Source organism: Lactuca saligna, chromosome 5, assembly GCF_052625555.1.
Source record: "Lactuca saligna cultivar CGN05327 chromosome 5, ASM5262555v1, whole genome shotgun sequence".
NCBI classification, from domain to species: Eukaryota; Viridiplantae; Streptophyta; class Magnoliopsida; order Asterales; family Asteraceae; genus Lactuca; species Lactuca saligna.
In genome coordinates, this window is record NC_136421.1 from 42,703,174 (window position 1) to 42,726,816 (window position 23,643).

General features: G+C 39.2%; 2 protein-coding genes and 1 pseudogene across 2 annotated transcripts; 1 reads left to right on the forward strand and 2 right to left on the reverse strand.

Annotated features, from left to right (window-relative positions):
• Positions 1 to 289: 289 nt before the first annotated feature.
• On the reverse strand, positions 290 to 1,933 carry CDF1 (cell growth defect factor-like protein (DUF3353)). Its single transcript, XM_078958009.1, has 5 exons — positions 1,760 to 1,933; positions 1,467 to 1,555; positions 865 to 1,247; positions 660 to 736; positions 290 to 570 (listed from the first exon to the last, which is right to left on the reverse strand). Exons 1-5 carry the CDS (start codon positions 1,816 to 1,818, stop codon positions 420 to 422), a joined length of 759 nt encoding a protein of 252 aa, XP_078814135.1. The 5' UTR covers positions 1,819 to 1,933; the 3' UTR covers positions 290 to 419.
• Positions 1,934 to 8,646: 6,713 nt separating this feature from the next.
• Positions 8,647 to 9,589, forward strand: LOC145048818 (putative calcium-binding protein CML15 pseudogene; annotated as a pseudogene).
• Positions 9,590 to 9,794: 205 nt separating this feature from the next.
• Positions 9,795 to 14,667, reverse strand: TGH (SWAP (Suppressor-of-White-APricot)/surp domain-containing protein). The gene is made up of 15 exons (XM_078997434.1): positions 14,370 to 14,667; positions 13,937 to 14,027; positions 13,742 to 13,836; positions 13,464 to 13,567; positions 13,300 to 13,361; positions 13,139 to 13,213; positions 12,855 to 13,009; positions 12,680 to 12,755; positions 12,510 to 12,596; positions 12,176 to 12,395; positions 11,577 to 12,075; positions 11,210 to 11,494; positions 10,981 to 11,109; positions 10,695 to 10,892; positions 9,795 to 10,546 (listed from the first exon to the last, which is right to left on the reverse strand). The coding sequence occupies exons 1-15, from the start codon at positions 14,502 to 14,504 to the stop codon at positions 9,911 to 9,913; spliced, it is 2,847 nt and encodes a 948-aa protein (XP_078853560.1). The 5' UTR covers positions 14,505 to 14,667; the 3' UTR covers positions 9,795 to 9,910.
• Positions 14,668 to 23,643: the final 8,976 nt, after the last annotated feature.

The following is a 23,643-nucleotide window of genomic DNA, read 5'->3' on the forward strand; positions in this document are numbered from 1 at the left end:
CTGTCAATAATTATTTTAAAAGAAAACAACCAAACATCCGGTAAATCTTCTTAGGTCCATATGTATACATGGTCAAACAATTTAAGTTCATATGTTTACATGGTTAACCAATTTGACAAAAACTTCTTTAAAAAGCTAAAAACGAATTATATATTCTTAGACACGTTAGTTTTGCAATCAAAATTACACAGGAATCTGACTGGGTGATATTTGTTAAAATCATAGTACACTGAAATAGATGAATGACTTAAGGTACATTTAGCTGTAGTGTAAATTAACCTAACAAAAATTGCAACTCAAGAGTCCACCAAAGATTCATATGCCAACATGCAGTTATAAGAACACACAAGATCAACATAAGTAAATCACAACTGATCTTCTTTTGGAAAGAAACATGCAATCTAGGACAATAAAGGGTTTCACTTAAGAAAGGTACACCCAACAAACAGAAAGATGTATACAACCAGTGAAGTCAGAAGCTCAAGTGTCCATGTTGGTTGCAAAATGGCTGCAGGAATTATAGGCACCACACAAGAACCACAAATCCACCCAACCACAAGGGACCCAAACCTGTAATCAAAGTCAACAACCAGTCAAATCAACAATTAACTGGATATAACCATTCTAAAATGAATAAACAGATTTCATAAAAAGCTCACCCAATAAGACATGCCCTTCCTATGCTCTTTGACTTGTCATTCAGGAAGTATATGCAAGCAAACAGAGACAATGCCACCTGTATTACATAAAAGATCGAATTATATTAAAGATTACTAAACACAAAAATCAAGATATTATAAATGTGTTGTTTCTTTTTAAGTTGATAAGAAAAAGGCAAAAAGAATTATAATTAGAGCAACAAACCTGGAATGCGGGCCCACCCTCTGCAGAATTCATCACACTCCAAAACGCCATGAATGAAAATAGAAACAATCTTCTAAGAATAATGATAGTGGGAGGAAGTTCTACAAAAGCAAGTAAGTTCTGAACCCAAGGTGGAGACTCCTCTACTTTCTTCTTTAGCCTGGTTTTTAAGTTGATTTTAGTTTTCTTTCTGTTCTGAAAGCTTGTCATAAGTATCTTCTCAAAAGCAGCTTCTATTGACTCTGCACTTCTCTCATGGCTGCCATATTGATCTAAAAGAAAGTTGCGAGAACTCCAGACTTCTTCTTCAGAAGCATCAGTAGTTATACCAAGACGCTTGTAAGGATCCCAAACATTACTGCGAGGGTATTTTGGAGTGTTACCTAAAACCAAACAGCAAAGATATCGATCTTCTCATTATAACATTACGAGAATGGAATTATGGAGATCATGCATCATTTGAACAAATCACATAAGCATCCGGAGCAATTGGTTTGCATATATTCAGAACTTAGGAGAGAAATTAACAGCTAAATCCACAAAGTACACAAATTAGGTTAAATATTGTGTTAGCAATAAGAAATTTAAGTTAGGTTGGGTACCTCCATATGTTGCATCAGCAGCAGCACATCTAGGGCTTCTAAACACCAAAGCGGATAGTGTCGACTTCCTTATATTCCCGTTAAATGAACTGGAAGATCGAAAGCACACGAATTATAAAAGGAACGAGTATCTAGAACCATACCGATTTTCATCATGCTATCATCAAATTAGAATCAATCAAAGTACAAAAAAGAAACAAAATCGAGCTACTAGCTTAAGACTTACAGAACATCCTGTCAATCGAAACCATAATTTTGTAAATTACGAGTGGATAAGGCGTTTAAGAACTTACAGATTCTTGCCGAGGAAAGAAGATGAGACAATCGGGTTCGAAAGAAGAAGAGAAGCCATGATTGCGAACCCAGAATTCGTTTAGATGAGCTTGCTACGAAGAATAAGAAATCATAGAACGGCCGACGACGGAACTTGTTGGCTTCACCTCTGCGGGCAAGAGGAGAACCATCTCGCTAAGCTTTTGGTTTATTTGGATATCATTCACGATGCTATTGTTCAACCCCCTAAACTTTAGCTTATGTCCGAAATTGGTCCCTCTAAAAGCCTAAATTCATACTTAGGATTTTATTTTAAGGGTTTTATGCAGAAAAGTCTCATTATTTTGGGAAAAATTTTAATAAAATTATTAACGTTTTTTTTAACAGAAAAGTCTCGATTATTTAATATTTTACCCAAATTAACGAAAAAGTTATTTTTTATATTTGAACAGGAAATGACAGATTATGTAATTTTCTCAAAATAATGGGATTGGTCTGTTCAAAAAAAACTTTTAGGACTTTATCAAAAAAAATTCCAAAATATTGGGACTTTTCCGCATAAATAAATTCTACTGATAATAGAAACGGACTAACTTTTCTAACAATCATAATGTAGAATTTATGGTTTTCAATTATTTATGGCAAGGTTGTTAAGATCGAAATCTTACTCTTTATGGTTAGAAAAGTCACTTAATTACCCTAATTTAAATGATATTTTGGAGAGCGCGGTTGGAATTGATACACTCGGCAACATACAATTAAACATTCGCACATACGCACTAACTCGACTTCTCAGGCAGCTTTAACCGATAAGCTACCTTACCCACTCGAGCAACCATCCTGAAAGGACCAATGAATCTATGGCCCAACTTACCACGCTTCCTGAATCGGATCACACCCTTCCATGGTGATACCTTCAGGAGGACAAAGTCGCCGACCTGAAATTCTAGCTCGGAACGCCGCCAGTCTGCGTAACTTTTCTAACAACTTTGGGCAGTCAACAACCTGTGTCTAACATGTTGGATAAGATCTGACATCCTGAGCACTACCTCTATGTCCGACCTCTCCCCAATAGATAGGGGTCTGACACTGATGGGTTTTGATCAAAACATACAATCATATGTCTGCATGCAACCCTAAATTGATTGGATCTAAGTTTTCTCGAATTGAACATGCAAATTTTAAACACAAAGACAAAACCCTAGGTTCTATGTGTTATAATCGAAATTCACATAATAAAGATTAAAATACATACATTGATTGTTATATTGTAATAACAATCTAAAAACCTTGCTTGAAAAGATCTTCAGTAGCAAGCGCCACAAGTGTCGCGCCTCTAATGGCTCACAAACAAACCAAAGAATACTATGGAGTGAGAAAGGTAGGTCAAAATTTCAGCCAAATGCACTTAGAATCAAGGGTTAGCTGAAATTTAACCTTTAGTAGGGTTTATATAAGTGTTAGGAAGGTATTGGATTAGGCGAGTGTATCTAAGATAACCATAATCCCTTAACTTCCTCCCTAAGGTATCCAAGGCACCCTTAGAGCCCAAGGAAACCCTAGGAACATCCTAGAATTCGTTCTTCCCTTTTAGGGAGGTTCTAGAATGCTCAATGCTCAACTATTAAACATTGTCACCTTTAGTCCCTGCAATTTCAATTAATTCCTTTAATCCCAAAATTAATTCCAAATTAACTTATGATTAAATCTTAATTAATAATATGATTTCTAATTAATATATTATTTCCATAATACATTAATAAATCATTTATTTTGATTTCTAATTAATTTATAAACCAAGTAATAAATTAATAAATCATTTTTCTATCTCTAACAGTTATTATATTCAATTGTCAGGTTTGAAGGCAACCCAAAAGGACATTGTTACTATCAATTCAAGTACATATCAATTATAGTTATAGGCTTAGACACCTAATTCGATATTTAGGGTTAGGACAGTGGAGGTAGGGAAATAAAGCCAGCATGAAAGGTTTAATGTGTTTAAATAGGGTGCAAAACCCTGAAATTAGGATTTGATTTTACTCAGCCAACTCGTCAAGTTGATATCGTCGAGTTGGTCACCAAAACGCACGATCCAAAACATCTCTACTCGACGAGTCTGGGTCCTCCAACTCGTCGATTTTCTCTATAAAAATGAATAATTTATAAGTTAGATACAAACCAAGAACCATTCGTTACAGCAGCATACCTAGAGCAATTAGCAAGGATGGGTTCAATCAAAGAAACGACCTCAGAGGCTAAGACATCACAAATCAGGCAACTTTAACTTATACTCATGGAGATACCTAGCCTACTATCTAGCATACAGTTCTAACAACTCAGGAATAACTCGTTCTCATAACATAATCAAGGGTATTTTGGGAAATCACCGCTCGGGCTCTGGCTGATTGTACACACTGTTCCGACCTGGTTTTCTCTTAAAATCTTTTAATCTTTTTGGAAATTTATTTTTAAGAAAATCACTTCTTTTGGAAATTTATCAACTCCTTAGTTTGAGTCCAAACATACCTGAGGGCTTGCCCGAATCCCTCAAACCAAGGCTCCGATACCAACTTGTAATAACTCAAAAATTTTAAACAAAATTTTCATTTTTAAATTCCTCAAAACATAGTTTATAGCATAAACCCATGCCAAAACAAAATTGTTGAATACAAAATATCATGAAACAAAGTCAAGTATCCCAGAATCCACATAAACCCTAATCATCAAGTTGGTGTGTATAATCAAGTTTATGCCTTCCCACGATCCTGATGTATACCTGAAACACATTTAATCAACATTGTAAGCACAAAGTGTAACGACCCAAAATTCAAGACTAAAAAAATTTCTTTTAATAAAACATTACTTAAAGCATAATTATCAATCCAAAACATAAAGAGAGTATTAATTTCCAAAACACATGATCATTATCAGAGTAAAACATTCACAGGCTGTCTAATCTATGGTGTGTTTCATGCGATCACCCCGAGCTCTTCCCTCCGCTACCGGAAGTATCTGAAATCAAAACTGAAAACCGTAAGCACGAAGCTTAGTGAGTTCCCCACCCTACCACATACCATGCATAACCACATACTGCACATAATGGGCCACGCCCGCTATTCTGGGCCTCGCCCGCTACAACGACCCTGACGCTCCAGGCCTCGCCTGGCTTCGAGCCCTGCTCGGATACATATCTGTTTAACTTAGGCCTCGCCTATCACTGGGCCCCGCCCGCTAACATATAATAACACATAAGCATATAACAACACATAAGCTAACATATACTCACAAATCCTTACCTGAGGCCTCGCCTATCTTGGGCCTCGCCCTTGCCCTGCTATTGATGAGTCATGGAACCCCGTCCAAGCCCTTACTGATAGTGAGATAGGGGCCCAGCCCACACTCACTCTTTCACTAACTTGGGCCTCGCCCCTGTTCTGCTGCTAATGAGATGTGGAACATCATCCACACTCTGCTATTGGTGAGATACGGGACCTCGCCCCCACTCACCTCCCTACCGGGCACATATATGTATCACATAGACAACAAGTATAAACTATCATATAAACCATTCCTTGGGCACCTGCCCGTTATCATTGGACCTCGTCCTGAATATCATACTAGCATACTATGCCTAGGGCTAACCCCTGGGTCTTCCTACTCATATCTACATGGGCCGACATTGTGGCCTTAGACCCATTCACACAAAGGGAAACTCACCTGCTCTTGCTGAACTTGCTGATAACCCCTCTAGCTGCTACCCGACAACTCTCTAAACTCCTGCTCCACTAGCTCCCCGAGCTACCATATCAATGCAACACTTAGGCTAACTGTCCCCCGAAAGTCAACCAAGTCAACTCTGGTTACAGTCAAGTCCTGGTCAAGGTCAACCTTCCAGGTCAACCTTACTCGCTGAGTCTGCCTGCTGACTCGCCAAGTTGTTCTTCCAACTCGCCGAGTTCCTGCCCAACTTCATCCAACTCGCCGAGTCCACCCATGTGACTCGCCGAGTCGCACCAATTCTTAATCCATACAGTGGCTTTTCGAGCCATGCAGGGACTCCAACTCATAGATCCATACTCCTAAAGCTCAATCCTCACGTAAAGTTGCAAACTTTACGTATAACTAAAGAAATCAAGGCTCAAAACACTCTAGGTGTAGGTTTAGGGACAAAAGGGCTTCACCAACTACTCATCTTCTAATGCTTTATGACATATTGGACCATCCCAACACTAGATCTGAAGTGGAAACGACATATCTAGGCCCCAAACTCGAATTGGGTCTCAAACAACCATAAAACCCCCAAACCTCATAACAAAAGTAGATCTAGATGCAAAGGAGGGAAGATAGCAGCTTATTACCTCCAAGATGAACACAAACTGAAGTAGATCCCGGATCTTCACCTCCCCTTTGAAGCAACCTTCTTGATATTTAAGTTCCTTTCCAAAGTTTCCTTCCTCCAAAGCTATTTCTCTCAAATGATGGAAGCTCACTCGAAATCTAGGGTTTACAGGTTCTCTAGGATGATAAGGAGGCTGAGGGAGGGACATAACACCCATTATATAGGATACAACTCCCAGGATTAGGGTTTTCCTCGTTCATACCAGACTCGCCGAGTCGGTCACTAACTCCTGAACCCAGATCCCGCTCGGACTCGCCGAGTTTCGCACTGGACTCAGCGAGTTGACCCCTTTGACTTAGGGTTTTCTTTCCTTCTTGGCCTTCCTGACTTTGGGTGTTACACAAAGCTTAGTGAGTTCCCCAAAATACCACATACATAAATAATTAGCCTCTCATGGATAAACCTTGATAAGGACTCTCCGGTCATATATCTCAGTGAAGACCCTCTGGTCTCACGTCTCAGTATGGACCCTCTGGTCATAGCTCAACAGATACATAGAATAATATAACAAGATAAGTCACAAAGACAGAATGCATAATAACACATAAACAGATAAGACCCTCTGGTCAATAATACAATTAAGACCCTCTAATCCATAACATGAATAAAATTAAAGTTACCACACAGGTAAGTATAGTGAGAAGACTCACCTCTCGCTGGAAAGCAATCAATCTCGCACTCGAACAGTCGGTCTAGACTCCGCCTATTTATGTCACATTCAACTCTAGTTAATAATTAATACTAATAACCTCAAAATGCTAGACCGAGCTCTTTACAAAATCTCAGTAGGGTGAAAAAACCATTTTTCCTCTCCTTGGCCAAAGGTCCACAAATTGACCAAAAGCTCAAAAGTCAACGAAAGTCAACATCCAGTGAGTACGTTGGGCGTACAGCCCTCTACGCTGGGCATACAAGAAACCATGCATGCATTGGGGGATCTCAATACTACCTTGCGCGTAGCTAGGAGTATTCACAACGTACTCCCCAGACTTCCACTCCTCACTTTACTTGGTCTTAATCCGCTAAGACAAATGCTACAACTACAAATCTGAGCTAATTAAGGCCTATTACTTCATAAAGTCGTGGACTTTAAGCCTTAGCATGGCTGAACAAGTCCCAAACTCACAAAATCTAACCTTTTTAACACAAAAGTACACATAACTCATGTATGGAGAGGTTTAGACGATCAAGCTCCCATTTTTATGAATCTAGACAACCAAATACACTTAAAAGGATAGGAGATACTCTTTCTTCTTCAAGGCTCTTTATTCACCAAAAGCTTCACAAGAACACTCAAATGAGCCACAAACACTTACACAAGCTAGGAATACAAAATTAGGGTTTGAGGGAGATTGGAGACTGGAAATTGTGGCTGGAAATAAGGCCATCATGTTCCTTAAATAGGGGCACAAAAGGGCATTAAGGTTTTACTCTAAGCTTAGTACGCCCAACGTACCCTCTGGTACACCCAGTGTACTAGGTGACCTCCTCGATCATGCAAAGTGCATGAGTACGCTGTATGTACACATGCGTACGCCCCGTGTACTCAATTGCCATCCTTTCTCAATAAGGACTAGTCTTAACAAATACATAAAAGATTAAGGTCATAGAACTATACCTCATTTCGGGATGTTACAAAGGGACTTTGGTGAGCCATACAGTAGCAAAATTATCTTATCTCATCTTTCAAAATTCATATATGGACCAAAACATGTTAAGAAAGCTAGATCTAAAAGAAAGAATTCATCAAAATAGGGACTTGAGGACTTAAAAATAGTCCAGAAGGTGCACAAGAGGATGGAGGTGGCTTGCTTGCTTGATTTAATCACTAGATACTCCTTCTTCTTCATTCCAAGGTCACAAAAACACCAAAGATGAGCTTAAAACTTGCAAGGAGGCTAGGGTTTTGTTAAAGGCACTTTGGAGGTGATGGAGGTTGAAGGTGGAAGGAACCCTAGCCACCATTTCCCTTAAATAGTGCACAAAACCCAGAAATCTAGGGTTTACATTGTTGTTACCACCACGTCGTGGGCAATAAATGTCCAGATCATGGCGGTCAAGTGAAACACGCATTTCATGCAATGCTCCCACATTGTGGTTATCCTTTCACCACGTCATGGACACCCAAAAACTCATAGATTAAAGATATGAAATTTATATATGAACCGATTGTTACAGTATATACTTGTATTATCAACAAAAAAAAATATTTACAAACTTACAATAACAAACTTTCTTTTCATCTTTTATTCTTTACAAAGAAAGATCCGGGGGATGAAAACTTGAAGGGCTACCCTTCCACATTTAGATTTTGAGATAAAAATTATGAATAGTGAGAGGTTTTTGCCCAAACATAGGCATTTGGTTGTTGGGACTTGCATAACCTAATTCCATGTAAAGGGACTAGATTTGCAACGTTTATTAGAAGATGGACCAAATATGAAAATTCTCTTCCCCGCTATATATGAGAAACTCATTTCGCTTTGTGGTTCCCGTTCAGCTTCCATTATTTATTTGCATGCCAACAAGAGGCCTGGCTATCAACCATTGATGGTTCCAATTTATAGTTGCAGGCCTCCAGCTTCTTCTATTCAACCACCCTCATCCGTCTAATTCCATTGCCACCATCCACCATCACCGCCCTCCGCCGCCACCATTTAAGAAATCAGCCAAAATCTTTAAACACCCTCACCATTAATTCATACGAAATCAAGCCACCACCACATGGCGAGAGTGTTTGCGATCGAACAACTCAACCAGCTACGTGAAATTTTCACCCGATTCGACATGGATTCCGACGGTTCCCTCACATACCTAGAACTGGCGGCTCTCCTCCGTTCTCTAGGTCTGAAACTTTCCGGCGACCAGATCTATGTACTCTTCAATAATATGGATTCCAATGGGAATGGTGCTGTCGAATTTGAAGAACTGGTGAGCGCCATGTCCATTGATGTGAAGACCGAAGAAATTCTTCTCAATCAAAAACAACTCATTGAGGCTTTTCATTCGTTTGATCGAGATGGACATGGATTCATCACGCCCGCGCAGCTTGCCAAATCAATGGCAAAGATGGGTCAGCCATTGACGTATCGTGAACTCACCGCGATGATCGAAGAAGCTGATGTTGATGGCGATGGTGTCATTAATTTTAAAGAATTTTCAAGTATAATGGCAAAATCTGCAGCTGATATTTTTGGAGTTCATGTCTCATAAGAGAGGCTGTTCTTCATTGAGCCAAATATTACACCATTTTTATCATTTACTTTTGACTTGAGACGAAAGGGATCATGTGTTGCCCTCTCTCCTTAGGTTGAGATAGGTGGAATGCGCAGTAGGTTATCAAGAAGTATTTAAGTGGGGGAGACTCCCACATCGCTTGTAAATAATATTTTGAACCCTGAAGTGAACTAATAATAAATTTTAAGTTGATTAGGAGGTTGTTATAAGACTAATCGCTCTTTGGGGCATTGCATATATTCAATTGGACCAAGTACCTGATACAGGGGAGATCAAAAACTGCTAAAAAAAAAAAAAAAACTAGATTTATGATTTTTTGGATGTTAGTATTAAATTAAGGTACAGTTTTGTTGTAATAAGAAATGAGTGAAAATACAATCAACCATCAATGGATTGATAAAACCAACATCATAATAGAACTAAAACAACTGTAGCCTTGAAATTCATTTCGACACCATAAATCCGTGTTGAAGATTACAATGACATTACATTTTCTATGCAAATAAAAAATCCAAAACTTGTATATTCTTCTTCAGTCTCTCGATTTCCTCTTCTCTCTCTTCCCATCTCCATAATCTTTATCTTCATAACGTCGGGATTTGCTGGACGAATCCCGGCTTCTATGCTTTCGATGTCTCCCATGACTACTACTCCGATCGCGAGAAGATTCCTTCTTTCTCTCTTTCCGTCTCGAACTGTGTCGATCCCGATCCCGATAATCATCAGACGACTCACTTACATTCCCATCCGAACTACTCCTATTCCGATTCCGATTCCGATGTCGTCTAGATCGTTTCCGTTTCCTATCATCCTCTGAAGAACTTCCCTTCCTTTCAACCTCGGTGTCTCTTTTTTCATGATTAAGTTCCAAGGCATCGTTTTTAGAGCTGTTCTCTTGTATGTCTTTATGGGAATCGGAATTGATGGGTTCGTGTTTCTGTGGAGTTGACTTTTGAGTAGGTTGGGGGGGTTTGACTTTGACATGGTTCTCAGGGGGGACCTCGAGCCCGAGCTCTTTCCCTAAAGATTCCAGAAAGTCACCAGCCACTAAACGACTTAAAGTCGTATTTGCAGCTTCTATTTTCTTTGTTGGATCTTCTGATTGTGGTTGGTTAATAATAATGTTTGAACTTCCCTCTTCATCTTCCGAATCATCAGAGAATATAGCCTGTCAGAATATAAGATATATATATATATATATATATATATATATATATATATATATATATATATATATATATATATATATATATATGATGATTCTTTTGTTTACCAAAACAGCAGTTAATGGGAGAAGAGAAGAGAAATGAATTTACCTTATATAGATCAACTGGTCTCTCAACATTTTCAACCTCAACAACATCTTCAACACTTGTCTCGCCTTTTTCATCCAATTGGGAAATAGACAACTTGTTGTTTGAGAATGTCTTTTCCACTTCTGTTGCAGCCTTAACATAATCTGGCATGAATATGAGAGAATCCAACTTGCTTCTTGATCTTGGAGGAGGTGGTGGCTGCACAAAAATAATTTACACAAATTTACTTGCAACAATTTGTAAAGTAGAATTTTTTTTTTTTTTTTAAAAAAAAGTAAAACAATACCTTTCCCATGTAAGGATCGATTAAATCAAAGCGCTTGCATAAAATAGATGCAGGTCGCCATTGAAACTCTTCACGTTTCGGGAACATACTCTTCTCTATTGTCTCTTCACCTCGACTAACTTCCATTTTCTGAGAATTAAAAACTCAAATCTTTAATCTCATTAACATTGTTAGTTTGTTACAGGGTGTTATATAGTATAGGTGTTATACAAATTAGTATAAAACGTGCCTCGGATCCACCAGAAGTGAACTGCAGCCCTCTGCCACCTGGCACACCCAAAATCTGTTGACCGGAAGGTTGACTTTCTTTCCCCCATTTTCCTTGTGTTATTGCTTCTGCAGCAGCCTCAAACTCCAATCTTTCACGAGCACGTGCAGATTCCGACATTTTACTCGATCCTCCAGCATCTTTTGTGCGTAAGCCTCCGTGATATTTTTCCTTCATGTACTGCTCAAATCGGTCTTGCTTTGCAGGGTCATGCTGGAATGGTTTTGTAATCTCTGTGGGCTCCACCTAAAATTCAAAAAAAAAAAAAAAATTAATACCAAAGATAAACACTAGTTCATTTTTGTTGAGGAATTAGAGACTGACTCACAAATGATGAAGGTTCGGTGAATGTATCTGATAGATGGAACTGAAGATTGACAGTTTCAGTGACACTGACAGGGGCAGGAGCGTCTTTTGCTACACTTCTCACCAGAGGCTTTTCTCCTAAAATGTTTCCACGGCTTTCTGCTGTCATTTTCTGTGTGTTTGGATTTGGAGTTGTTTTTTCTTTCAAAAGCGGTTTGATTTTGTCACCATGTTTCTGTTTCGCCTCCCATAGTTTCCTTTTATAGTAATCATGGCCATTTCCACCGTTAAGAAAGTCAAACAGTGGATTTGACTGGTTTTTCTCTCGGGAAAGTTCCTCGAATAATGGACCACAACGAGCTACTAAAGTCGCAACTCCCTCGATTAAAATCTTTAAATTGTTATCCTCAGGTGGAGGGACATCTTTCGGGGGTAATTCTGTCATTTTATGGTTGACTTCGGATGTAGCAGGGAACTTATGATGTGGGACAAAATCTTTTGGGACTACTGGAGGATCAAATCTGAAAACATTAACAAAAAAGGTGTTTCGAATGTTAAAAATTCAACGTATAGAACATGTTTTGATGTGTAAAGATGATGTTTAATGAAAAAAGATGTTACCTTTCTAACTGGTAGTCAGAATTGGTTGCGGGTTTAAAACCAGGGAGAATACCGTGTTGTTTTACAGTGGTTTTCTTTTTATCCTCTATGGCTAACTTTGTAGGTTCCTCGATTTCTTCAACAAAAGCTTCAAAATCATAACCTGATGCATACACATCCTCATCTTCTGCATCAAGCTCTTCAAGGGCTCCAATGCCAAAACCAGGGGCAACATTTCTTGCTAGTGAAATCAACCCAACAAGTTATCAAGTTAAAGAGATAAATTATGCCAATAAGAAAGATGGAACTAATATCATTGACACTGAGTGAGCATGAAAAGATTTGGAGAACATACTTTTGAAAGAGAAAAGGCCATCTTTCTTTGGTGGCTGCCTTTTGTGGCCTGATTCCTTATTCCCAGGTAAATGCAACCTTTTGTTTTCTGAAGGTATGACCCAAATTGGTGAGTGAATTAGTTGTTGAATATCAATTTAGTTGGCGAGTTTCTGGAAATTACATACATACCCCTGAATTCTGGAGCACCTTTAAATGGATCGTAGCCTAGACCATGCATATCCTGCTTTGGATTTAGCACATAAACCTGGAAAAAACAAAAAACAAAAGTATGAAACACCAGTCACAGCTTTTACAATCCATGTAATGCATGGAACATAATGAAAACAAGGATATATATACGCACTGGAGTACTTTTGTGGAGCTGACTAACACCATCAGTAGAGAATTCTGCAGCAGATGCCATGTCATCCTCAGCTTCACCTTGAGTGGGACCCGCAACAGGTGTTTTTGCATCTTCAGAAAGAGCAAGAAAAGCTTTTCTAGCTTCTCTGCGAGCATCTGCAATTAGAGATGATCATTCAAGGCTCTTTTAAAAGCTTCTTGTGACTGCATGCTATTATTAGATTAAGATAAATGCAATTTATGTTGGATTGATTTTGACATGTTAGTGACACTTGAAGAGTATACCATAAAGTGAACTGGTTTTTGAACTCTTTATTGAGTGACCACGACGCCATCCCATTTTCAGCATCAATCTGACACCTAGTCAATAACAGCATGAAGATGGAAAGATATAGTGAGATGCTATTCAAAATGAAATGAAAATTTTATATTAAATGAAAACAAACCGATAGGATCTGTGGCTGGAACAACTATTTCATCAGGAGCAGGTCCAGGAATAGCTGATGGTCTGTAATACATTAAGAAGGCATTTAAAATTAGATGTCATAAAGCGTATGAGAGATAATAGAAATTGAACAAAAAGAAATTACAGAAGAAAAGTAGATTGTACCTCTCATTTTGTTCTTTCTCAACCTGCTTCCTAGCCACTTCTGCTGCAGTAAATCCAAAGGTGTCAAACTGCATTGATGTCCCCAAAGAATTGCCTTCCAGTTCCTACATTATAAAAACACAAAGCATGGTCATTAATAGATTAAAAATGATGGCAACTCATGCTATCATCACGGAATGCAGCATGTATACCGGTAGGTTCTTTAAATAGCATTACATAAAATGTCAAGGAAAATGGATCATTCTTTGAATATATTAGGAAAAGAGAATCACACATACAGCTTTCTCATCGTCATCCAAAAAGTTTGAAAGATCTTGTTGCTTTATTTCAGCTCTGTTCTTCCTTGATGATGTAAATGTTTGTGGAGTCCATCCTGCAGATTTGTTTCATAGAGAAAAATAAGAACCACCTCCAGGAAAACCTTAAACTGTATACAAAAGAAGTTCGTTGTTTAAGAGCACGTCAGTATGTACCCTCTTTGGAGCCCACGGTATTGAAGTAGCCAGCAGAAAATCCACCACTAAATGCCCCATGAAACCTTCTTCTCCCTTCTTCATCTCTTACCTGAAAGACACATTATATCATAGTTAATGGAAAACAGCACCAAGCTTGCTTAGAACATGTTATGGCATTAATAGGTTAGTTTAGTTGTGATTCATATCTGGCAACAAACGATAAACCACAAAATACTTGTTAAAACCAAATGTCTAAAAATTCAGCAGCACCAGAACGAATTCAAAAGCCCAAAAACTCAAAATTAGAAAACCCTAAAATCGCTGCAAAGACGTAAATTGACCCTGAATCAATGCAAATCGAGTATTTATAACCAATTAACAGAGCCTAAACGAACTTCGGCTGAATGAAAAAATATGTGTATAGAAAACGTGGATGAAAATCGAACCACACCTCTTGTTTCCAAGGAGCAAGGGTCCGCAGCTGACCAGAAGCTTCTGCAATCGATTTTTTCTTACGGCTGGTTATATCTTCTTCCCGCTCGATTGGTGTTCCGAAGAACACGAAATCCTCTTCGTCACTCGCCATTCTTCAGTTGTGTATATATATTACTTCTAGTATGATATTGAGATAACTCTAGAGCCCTTTCTCGCTATCGGAATTGCCCTTTCTTCAACTCGGATGTATCACAGGGGATCAATGGGGGTTTAGGGATCACTTCGGTTCCTAATTTCCCTATTGAGGTTTGAGTAAAGAGACGATGTTGCATTTGACAAAAAGGTATTACAAAATAGCCCTTGTGCTTAGAGTGATTTACCGAACAATCCCTCTTCTAGTCACCGGTGACCGTTAAGGCTTTGTTAGTTGAGTAAATTACTGAAATCATCCATATGGTTTGGTCAAAATTGCACGTTTTGTCCCTAACTTTTTTTTGCACTTGGATCGTTCCTGTGGTTTGATTTTGTTGCGTTTTTCGTCCCTTACATACATAAAGTTAGGGACCAAAAGTGTAATTTTGACCAAACCATAGGGACGAAAAACGTTACAAAATCAAACCATAGGGGCGAACCGAATGCAAAAAAAAATTAGGAACCAAACTTGCAATTTTGACCAATGATCTCTCAAGCCATAAAAATGGTATAGAAAACCCTAGATTCATAGATCTTAACCAAAACAAAAGGAGAGTTCGATTTGCTACCTTAGTAGTGAAGATCTGAGCTTGAAAACCCCGAATCAACCACTCCCTTGACCTCCTCTTGCTGGAAACAACCTCTTCTTTGCAAAACCACACCAAAAATGATCAAAAATAGCTCTATATCTCTCACAATTCGCTTAAGCTCTCAAGGGTCTCTATCTTTGGACTGGTAGCCGCAAATGAGGGCTATAAGGTCCCTTAAATAGGGCATAGACCCGGAATTTAGGGTTTCTGACATTAACGCGGATTCATCGAGTCCACCCATTGATGCGCCAAATCCGTTCATTAATCCAGTCAGCAATCGCGATCCTACTCGGCGAGTCTAAGCGTCAAATCGCCGAGTCTCTCGTCAAAACTTCAAATTAAACACTTAAAATATGATACCTGGAAATCCGGATGTTACAAGAGGAATTTTTGTATTATAGGTCATAAGATGTAAATATATGTTATAAGGTCTATAATATATTGTTTATGCTTTTGGTCTGTATTAATGTGGACATCCCGAGTTTTGTAATGAAATGAAAAATACATTTATTTAAGAAATGCTTTGATAAATTTTTATCATATTTTGTTTTGGGACAAATTTTACAAATTTTTATCGGAGACACTACTCTGATTTTATTTTAAAGCATAAACTAAATTAATATTTTTTGGCCGAGAAATTGGGGGTGTCACCCGCTCTCTCCCAGTTAATCTCAAAACAATCCAAGTTTATCCACTAACTTGACCGTCAGAGTATTTTCCTGGGATCCCCTCCCGGAGAATGGCTAACGGTTCTTTCCTGTTGTGAATTTGCAGGTTTACCAGAGTAACCAAAACTAGTGAAGAGCATCGCCAGGAGACGAGGTCACATCATTTGGAACCATCTGTTGTGTGACGAACAACAAACAAAAGCACACCTCACAACATTCAAAGATGAAAATCGGCAACATCAGTGGAGCTAGTGGAACACCGACAAGCCCCCATCAGATCCATGATGTCATTGGAACTAATCGTCACTCCCTCCTGCACACCTCGGCGGCCAACAACGGTTACCGGTGAAGCACCACAACAAGGTGGCTCAACAACAACCACCACTCTGATGAGCGAAATATAGAGGCCAATCATTAAAGGTACGACGTCCTCTGCCACCGCGTCGACGCAAAATGCCTCATCACATATCCAACAACATAAAATGATCTCAAGTAGCACGACACCACTGACGGTAGACAACACTAGCGGTATGCTTGCCTTTTCCCAAGCACCATCATTAAACCAGATGACAATAGAACAAATTGTGAGCTTCCAAACATGCTCATTCACAACAAGCATATCATTCTCCATAATGATCCCACAACACTCTCCGTTCACATCAAACCACCTGTTCGCACCAATCCTGCCACTCCTAGCAACCCAACCACCGATTTTCCCATTCCAACAACATAGCTTTTATGGCCCAACACCACGACACCTCTCATCATAAAACAACATGTTGGTACAACCATACCTCACTGTTCAACAGTTTAACCCCCAGGGCATCTTCTCGATCCTAAACCAAGATTGTTTGTCGAGAAGTATGACATCTCCGTTCGCTAAGGAACTATTAGACTATAAAAACCCAAATAGAGCAAAGTTGTGACTCCTTAAGACCTAAAATGGAACAACATATCTAGATAGTCACATCAACACATACGATTGGATGATTACCTCATTAAATTTGGACGAGGGATTTTGGTATACGTATTTCCCGACAAGCTTAGACGAAAATTTAGGAATGTGGTTCAAAACACTTCACCCTAGGAGCATCTATAATTTCTGTCAGCTAAAGTATCTTTTCCTGGCGAATTTCATGCAACTACGTAAGTACAAAGGAGATTCACACTCCATAATTGGTTGCAAGCAAAATGAAGGAGAGACAGTGCGAGAGTACTTCACCAGGTTCTATAACACCTAGAATCTATAAGGCTAATTGTGGAATTATGCCAATTTCAAGTTGAACTCGGCGAGTTGGACGAGCCAACTCGGCGATTTGAAGATGAAGAATCATGGGGATTTAATGGGTTTACTCGACAGGTTGAGGAGCCTCAACTCGGTGAGTAGAAGTTGTTTTCATCATGAGGTTTAATGAGACAACTCGGTGAGTTGGACGATGTTTAAGAAACCCTAATTTTGGGGGTTTTCACCCTATTTAAACACCTTAAGGCCAAGGTGTTGGCCTAATTTTGGAATTTTGCACCGTATTTAAACACCTTAGTCCCAGGTGTTGAACTCAGCGATTTGATGGGGTTTTTGCCTGATCTTTGCAGTCTAATGAAGAAACTCGACGGGTTGAAGGACAACTTGGCAAGTTGGGTCAACTTGGATCGTTGACTTTGGCTTTTGATTTGTGACTTTGAGAAAGTTTGTCCCAATGGGTAATTGAGGTAATTTGAATTGTAACTAAGGGAAGTATGGGCTTAGGATAAGGCCCAATTTGGAAAATTGGGCCATTAGTTGGCCATTATGGATCTTTTGGTTTTGGGTGTTCTTGGTTATTGGAATTGGGCCTCAGTTTGGTTCATGTTGGAGTCAAGGGTAAAATAGTCATTTTATCCCAAATATGGTTGGCATGCCTTAGGATGGAATCCAATTGCTAATTGGGTGTTATTTTGATTTGATAGTTCGGAGTTGTCATCAGGGCAGCAACTGGGGAATTCTTTCATTAAGCTTCTGCACTCGAGGTGAGTTTCCTCACTGGGTTTAGCGGGTCAAAGGCACCAATGTCGGCCCAGGATTTATATGTTAGGATGCTAGATGTCTACGTAACTCTTGCATGTGTTGTATGATGGTATGCTTACCCGGCGAGGCCCAATAGCAGGCAGGGTTTGATGTGTAGATTGTATGTTAGTTATTAGTATTTTATTTAATGCTTACCAGACGAGGCGTGATGCCTGAAGGGGCCCGATGACTATATGGTGTGCTATAGTCTTTGTGATTATTGCATGTGCTAGTATGGTTATATGTCTATATGATTATATGGTTATATGGTAATGTGTGTATCGGGCGGGGCTTGATGACGGGCAAGGCCCGATGACTGGAACATATATAGAGTTTATGATTATTTTATATGTTAGCATGATTATATGATATTTTGTGTCATGTTGGGCGAGGCCCAGTGACAGGCGAGGCCTACGATTAACAGATTTGTAATCCGAGCAGGGCACAATGTCAGGCGAGGCCTGAGGCCGAGTGAGATTCGAGACCGGGTGAGGCTCAATGGAGGGCGGGGGCCTAGTATTTGATTTATGTATGTGTGGTATGTGGTATATTGGGGAACTCACTAAGCTTTATGCTTACGATTTTTAGTTTATGTTTCAGGTACTTTGGTTTTCAAAAGAAAGAGCTCGGGTTAACTACATGGCACGCACACTTTATGTTCCGCACTTGACTTGTTATGGGATTTATACTATAATTATAATGTATTGGTTTTATTTAAACAAGTCGTTGATGATTCTTCTTTGATAAATAAAATGAAATTTTATGTCAATATTTTTAGGGACGTTACAAGTTGGTATCAGAGCCTTGGTTTGAGGGATTCGGACACACTCTCGGGTGTGTCTGAACTCAAACTAAGGATTTTGTAAGATTCTTCAAAAAGAATTATACTTACTTAATAAAATATTTTTCTAAAAGAAAAGGGTGTGGTGCATGCAATCAACCGAGCTCAAGTAAGTTTTCCCAAAATACCCATACATGTTATATGTTATGCTTTTATCTACAAATCTATGGAATCACATGCTAGTTAGGTCTAAGGATCTGCTTAGTTTTTGCATGCTAGAATGTTAGGAGAGATGCCTTTGTATGCCTATTCTATGAGCTTGTATACTTGCATGCTAGTTCTGATTAGCCGATGATTAGTTGGCCTGATATGTGATGTCTGGTAACATAGGAAGCATTTGATGTTGGATTGGGCATAATTTATATGCATAAGGCAATCAGTAGCGGGAGTAAGAGCTCCTAGTATGAGTTGTAGTATGTAGGGTTGGAGTGACACTACACGAATGCTACTTGCTTTGTGCTGAAACTCATAAGTAATGTGAGTTAGTTATTGAGTGAATATGTCAAGTCACATGTGGCAAAGGTTGGATAAACTTAGAGTGACAGATTTAACCCTATTTCAGCTCTCATCTAATTCTAACCGTTGTAGGGATGAGTCTGTTACTTGAAGGATTATCTAAGGTTTGTTGCATGTGATTATATTCATAAGGTAGCTAACTAACATTATGAAGAGGTCTTCAACAGCTGATGGCAAGGTAAGGTCGGGAACCTAGGAAAGCCTAGGGATTACTTCGGTGGGTTTGTTGTGTCGAGTTGCGAGTGACTGGTGTATGGATTTGATAAGGTGAATTAGAGGATTCGATAGGATTCTTGAGGAAAGTATGGATAGGTGTGGAATGTAGTACTGGGCCCGTACTACTGAAAGCACATGATCCATACTCAAATTGGGGAGAGTCTTGGAGAATCAAGGAAGCCTATGGGATGAGGATTCTTGGGAATATTTATACCTTATGTATGTTGTTTTGGTATGGTGATGAGCATTTGGGAATAGGATTCAGATTCTGGTTCCGGCTCAGTAGCACTTGTTGGGTCGATCGATGCACGGTTGTGGGAGTTCATCTCATCGGAGGTTATTCGTGGTGTTTCGAATTAAACCTTGGGGGTCTTGGGTTCAACCAATAAGGGATTTTGGAGTTCTTTGATGGTCACCTCGGGTCCTTTCGATCCGGATTCGTTGTAGGGCAGTTGGGGGCTTATCTGGAGCCCAAAGCTTGAGAATCTCTAGAATCCTTCAGGAAGGAGGATCTTGCTGTTAGTTTTTATCATCTGAGATCGAATGGGAGTTCTACGTCATGTCCTCAGTATGGCCAGGGTAACTAAGGAGGGGGTTAGGATTCCTCCAGACGTTTTGCGGGTATGTCATCTCCTGTTTTCTTATGGGTTGTTATCGGGAAATTGTATTGCTTTGGAATTTTGATGGGGTTTGAATAAGTTTTCTCTCGGGTTGATTCTATGATATTTTATAGGTTATCAAGGGTCGTTGTATGCCACTCTGCATGACGGCAGTCTTCGACGAATCTTCAAGAGGGTTGTATCTTGTTGAGTGGGTTCAGTGTATCCCGTTGCTGTTCCAGATCTTTTTCGGGATCAATTCAAGAGTATTACTTGAAGGGCCTATGGTCAGGGTTATCGGGTTAGTTCTCTAGTAAAGTCAGGGTTCAAGGATTTTATCATATATTTTGGTAAGATCGACAATTGTCTATAGAAGAACTTGTGGGTTCAAGCACTACCGCTGCTAGGAGAGGAGCGGTAGCAGGTAGATGGTGATGACGAATGCATGAGTTGATTGGTCATCGGAAGTGCCAGGGGAGTTTTATATTCGCATGGGTTGCAGTCGGTTGGAGTTCAATAGTTCTTTGAGGATGGAAACTGGAGTGGATATTCGTCAGAGCATGGCAAGGGTTATGGTTCTTAGTTGCCAACACAAGAACTCAAGGAATTGGTATAATATAATGGGAGGTGATTTGGATCATCAGACTGGTTAAGGTCTCAAGAGTATTCTTCCGGATTTCCAAGAGTTGGGCAATCGATGATATTGGCTAGCAATGGAATGCTAGTTTTGGTAAGCGCATGTCATGGGTGGTTAACGGTATATGAGGTTTGATGGGTTGGGAATCTATCATACTTATAGGATGAAAGAGCTTATTCGAATCCAAGTGGGGGAGAATCGATCAGAATTTTTAGGAGTTGGATCGAGTGTGGAACTAGGGAAAGTTTCACATCTTGGTAAATAATCTCAGAGTTTCCTAAACTCCCACTTACACAACCCCAATCTAGACGGCCACTTAGGTCACTCGCAGTTGGGATTAAATAATCTCAGAGTAATGGATTTGATCCTGTTGTGTAGATCTCGTATGAGTCTAACCATTGCAGGGATAAATCTTCTACTTGAAGGATTATTTAAGCCTTCTGTCGAGTATAGGTGTTCTGTAGCAGTATATGGTCAGTGACATTGTTCTCTTGGAGGCAGTGATGTGATCAGGGATCATAAGTATTTTTTTTGGAATGAAACTCTATGAGGTTGGCATGGTATCAGTTCGGTGTGAGAGGTCTAATAGGGAGTCAAACCATTGAGACTTTAGGTTTCAGAATTCAGGTGAGGTGGGAATGGTCTTATTCAAGAGATTGAGGATTCATTCTACATCGGGATTGAAGGGCTATTCTAAAGATGGTTTTTTGTAGAAATGTATAGGCCATTGTATGATCAGAATTGGAAGTGTTATGTTTGGTTGGTTATTCATTAAGAGTTAGGTATGAAGATATCTCTGCGTGAGCAGTCTATCAGGGAGTTAGACCATCATAGATTTCGACTGTCAGAAAGGTAGAAGTGGGTTGTTGTCACACCCCGAAACCAATGGCGGAAACGTTTCGGGGCGAAGGTCGTCATGTAAAGTATCACAACCAATGTACATAGTAAGCACAATAAACACAACCATTACATTACATAGAAGTATTTACATTTGTTTGAAAGTAAAGTTATACATGATTATAGATATATACATCCAAAATGAACAAAATTAAAGACGAGACTACTAAAATGCTTCGTCTTCTCCAAAAGATCGCGGGGTACCTGTCTAATGTGGACCTGAGAATACAAGCAGTTTTGAAAATATCAGCATAAAGCTGGTGAGTTCATAAATGGTTTGTTTCTGAAAATGAACAAGTTTCCTTTTAGTTCTCTGAAAAAGTTGTTATCCAAGAAAATCCCATATTTTCTTATAAGTAAAGTTTAGTTATCCGTTTGTTATACAATCTGGTTATGAACAGTTCAGTTATCCCAGTAAAAACCCCTATTTTCCTTAAAAGTTTGTGATTAGTTGTCGATTCGGAAAGTAGTGTACAAGTATCTACCATACTTCAAGTGTTTGTGTGAGGTTTCCTGAAAGCCTGGTTATCCTTGAAAAGTACATTAGTTTTAACACGTATATAAAACTAATAAGTAAGTAGAAAAGTTTTCATAATCTAAATTGTGAGTTCCATAACCATACAATACACTAGATAAGGCTCAGAACGGGGCCAATATCGTTTTATGACTTTTGTCACCCTTGGACCTTTCGGTCCGACTGTAGCTAGCAGCCAGGTGCGGGGTAGTCAATCCCGTATAGATCTATACACTCAAGTCACGTTCTCCCTCCAAGAGATTCTGGTTACGGGGGTAGTCCTACACTCTCGTAACTAGGGGGAGTGTTACAAGGACGTGTCTCCAATCTTAAGATTAATGAATTAAAAGATAATAAAATGGGAAATTCTATTTTATTGGTTCTTTACTCTCGTATCTAGGGGGAGTGTTATCAAGGACGTGTCTAAAGTTCTAAGTTTAATATCATTATTCCTTCACTCTCGTAAATAGGGGCAGTGTTTTCAAGGACGTTTTTAAAGTTCTAAGGTTCATGCTTTTAACATTAATGATGTGGAAAATCATTTGTGAAATATAAATTATAACATTTTATAACGACTTTCACATACAGTTTGAAAACTAACTCTTCAAGTTAAATGGTTGGTTAATATAGTTTCCAGTGTTAAAAGCATACGAAATATGAAACATTTCAAATAAATAATAAGTTTGAGTACAAGATATTCCTGTACTTTTGCTTGTATTCCCCCCCCTGAAAACATTGAAAACACGGAAAAAGGTGTATGGGTATGAATTCACCGGACGAGAAATGTGTCGGTTGGATGCTAAGTGTCAGTTCGGGGCTTGAGTACACGCGAGGTTCCTATGTAATATGAAGAGATACATAATTTTATCTAATTAGACTTTGAACTACTAATTAGATAAGAGTATACACTCCGAGGCACGAAAACACTTCATTTCAAGTGTTAGGAGTGATCCGGGTAGCATCTAAGGGGGTGTATGGCCTAAATATGGAGTTTGCTCTTCAAGAGTAAACTCCTAATGGAGATTACGACCCTAAGACCATATCCCCATGAGTTTACGGCCGTAAACTCATGGGTGGTGGGTTCTTGGTTGCTTAATGGTCTTACAACACTTGTGGGATGATGTTAGGTTCAGTTCTAGGGCTATGGAAGGGGATTTGATCAACATATGGACCATTTAAGGAGTTTACGATTGTAAACAAGGAGTTTACAGTCGTAAACTCTCATGTACCCTTTTCATATGTGTTTTGGTGATCCTAGGTTAAGCACAAGTGGTTCTAGTCCAAAGTACAAGCCATGGGAGGAAGTTAGGGCACCATTTGACCACTTTATAGGAGTTTACGGCCCATGAACCATTCCTTGGGGGGTTTATGGCCGTAATCTCATAAGGGGTGGTTTCTTTCATGTTTAAGGTCCCTAACACAATGGTGGTTGATTCTATACATTGTATTAAGGCTTAGGAGGTGTTTAAGGGACATTTTAACACCTTAAAAGGTGTTTACGGCCTTAGAAGGGGTGTTTTCAGTCCAAGCATGTTCTTGGGCCATAAACTAATGTTTACTCACCAAATGTTAAGAT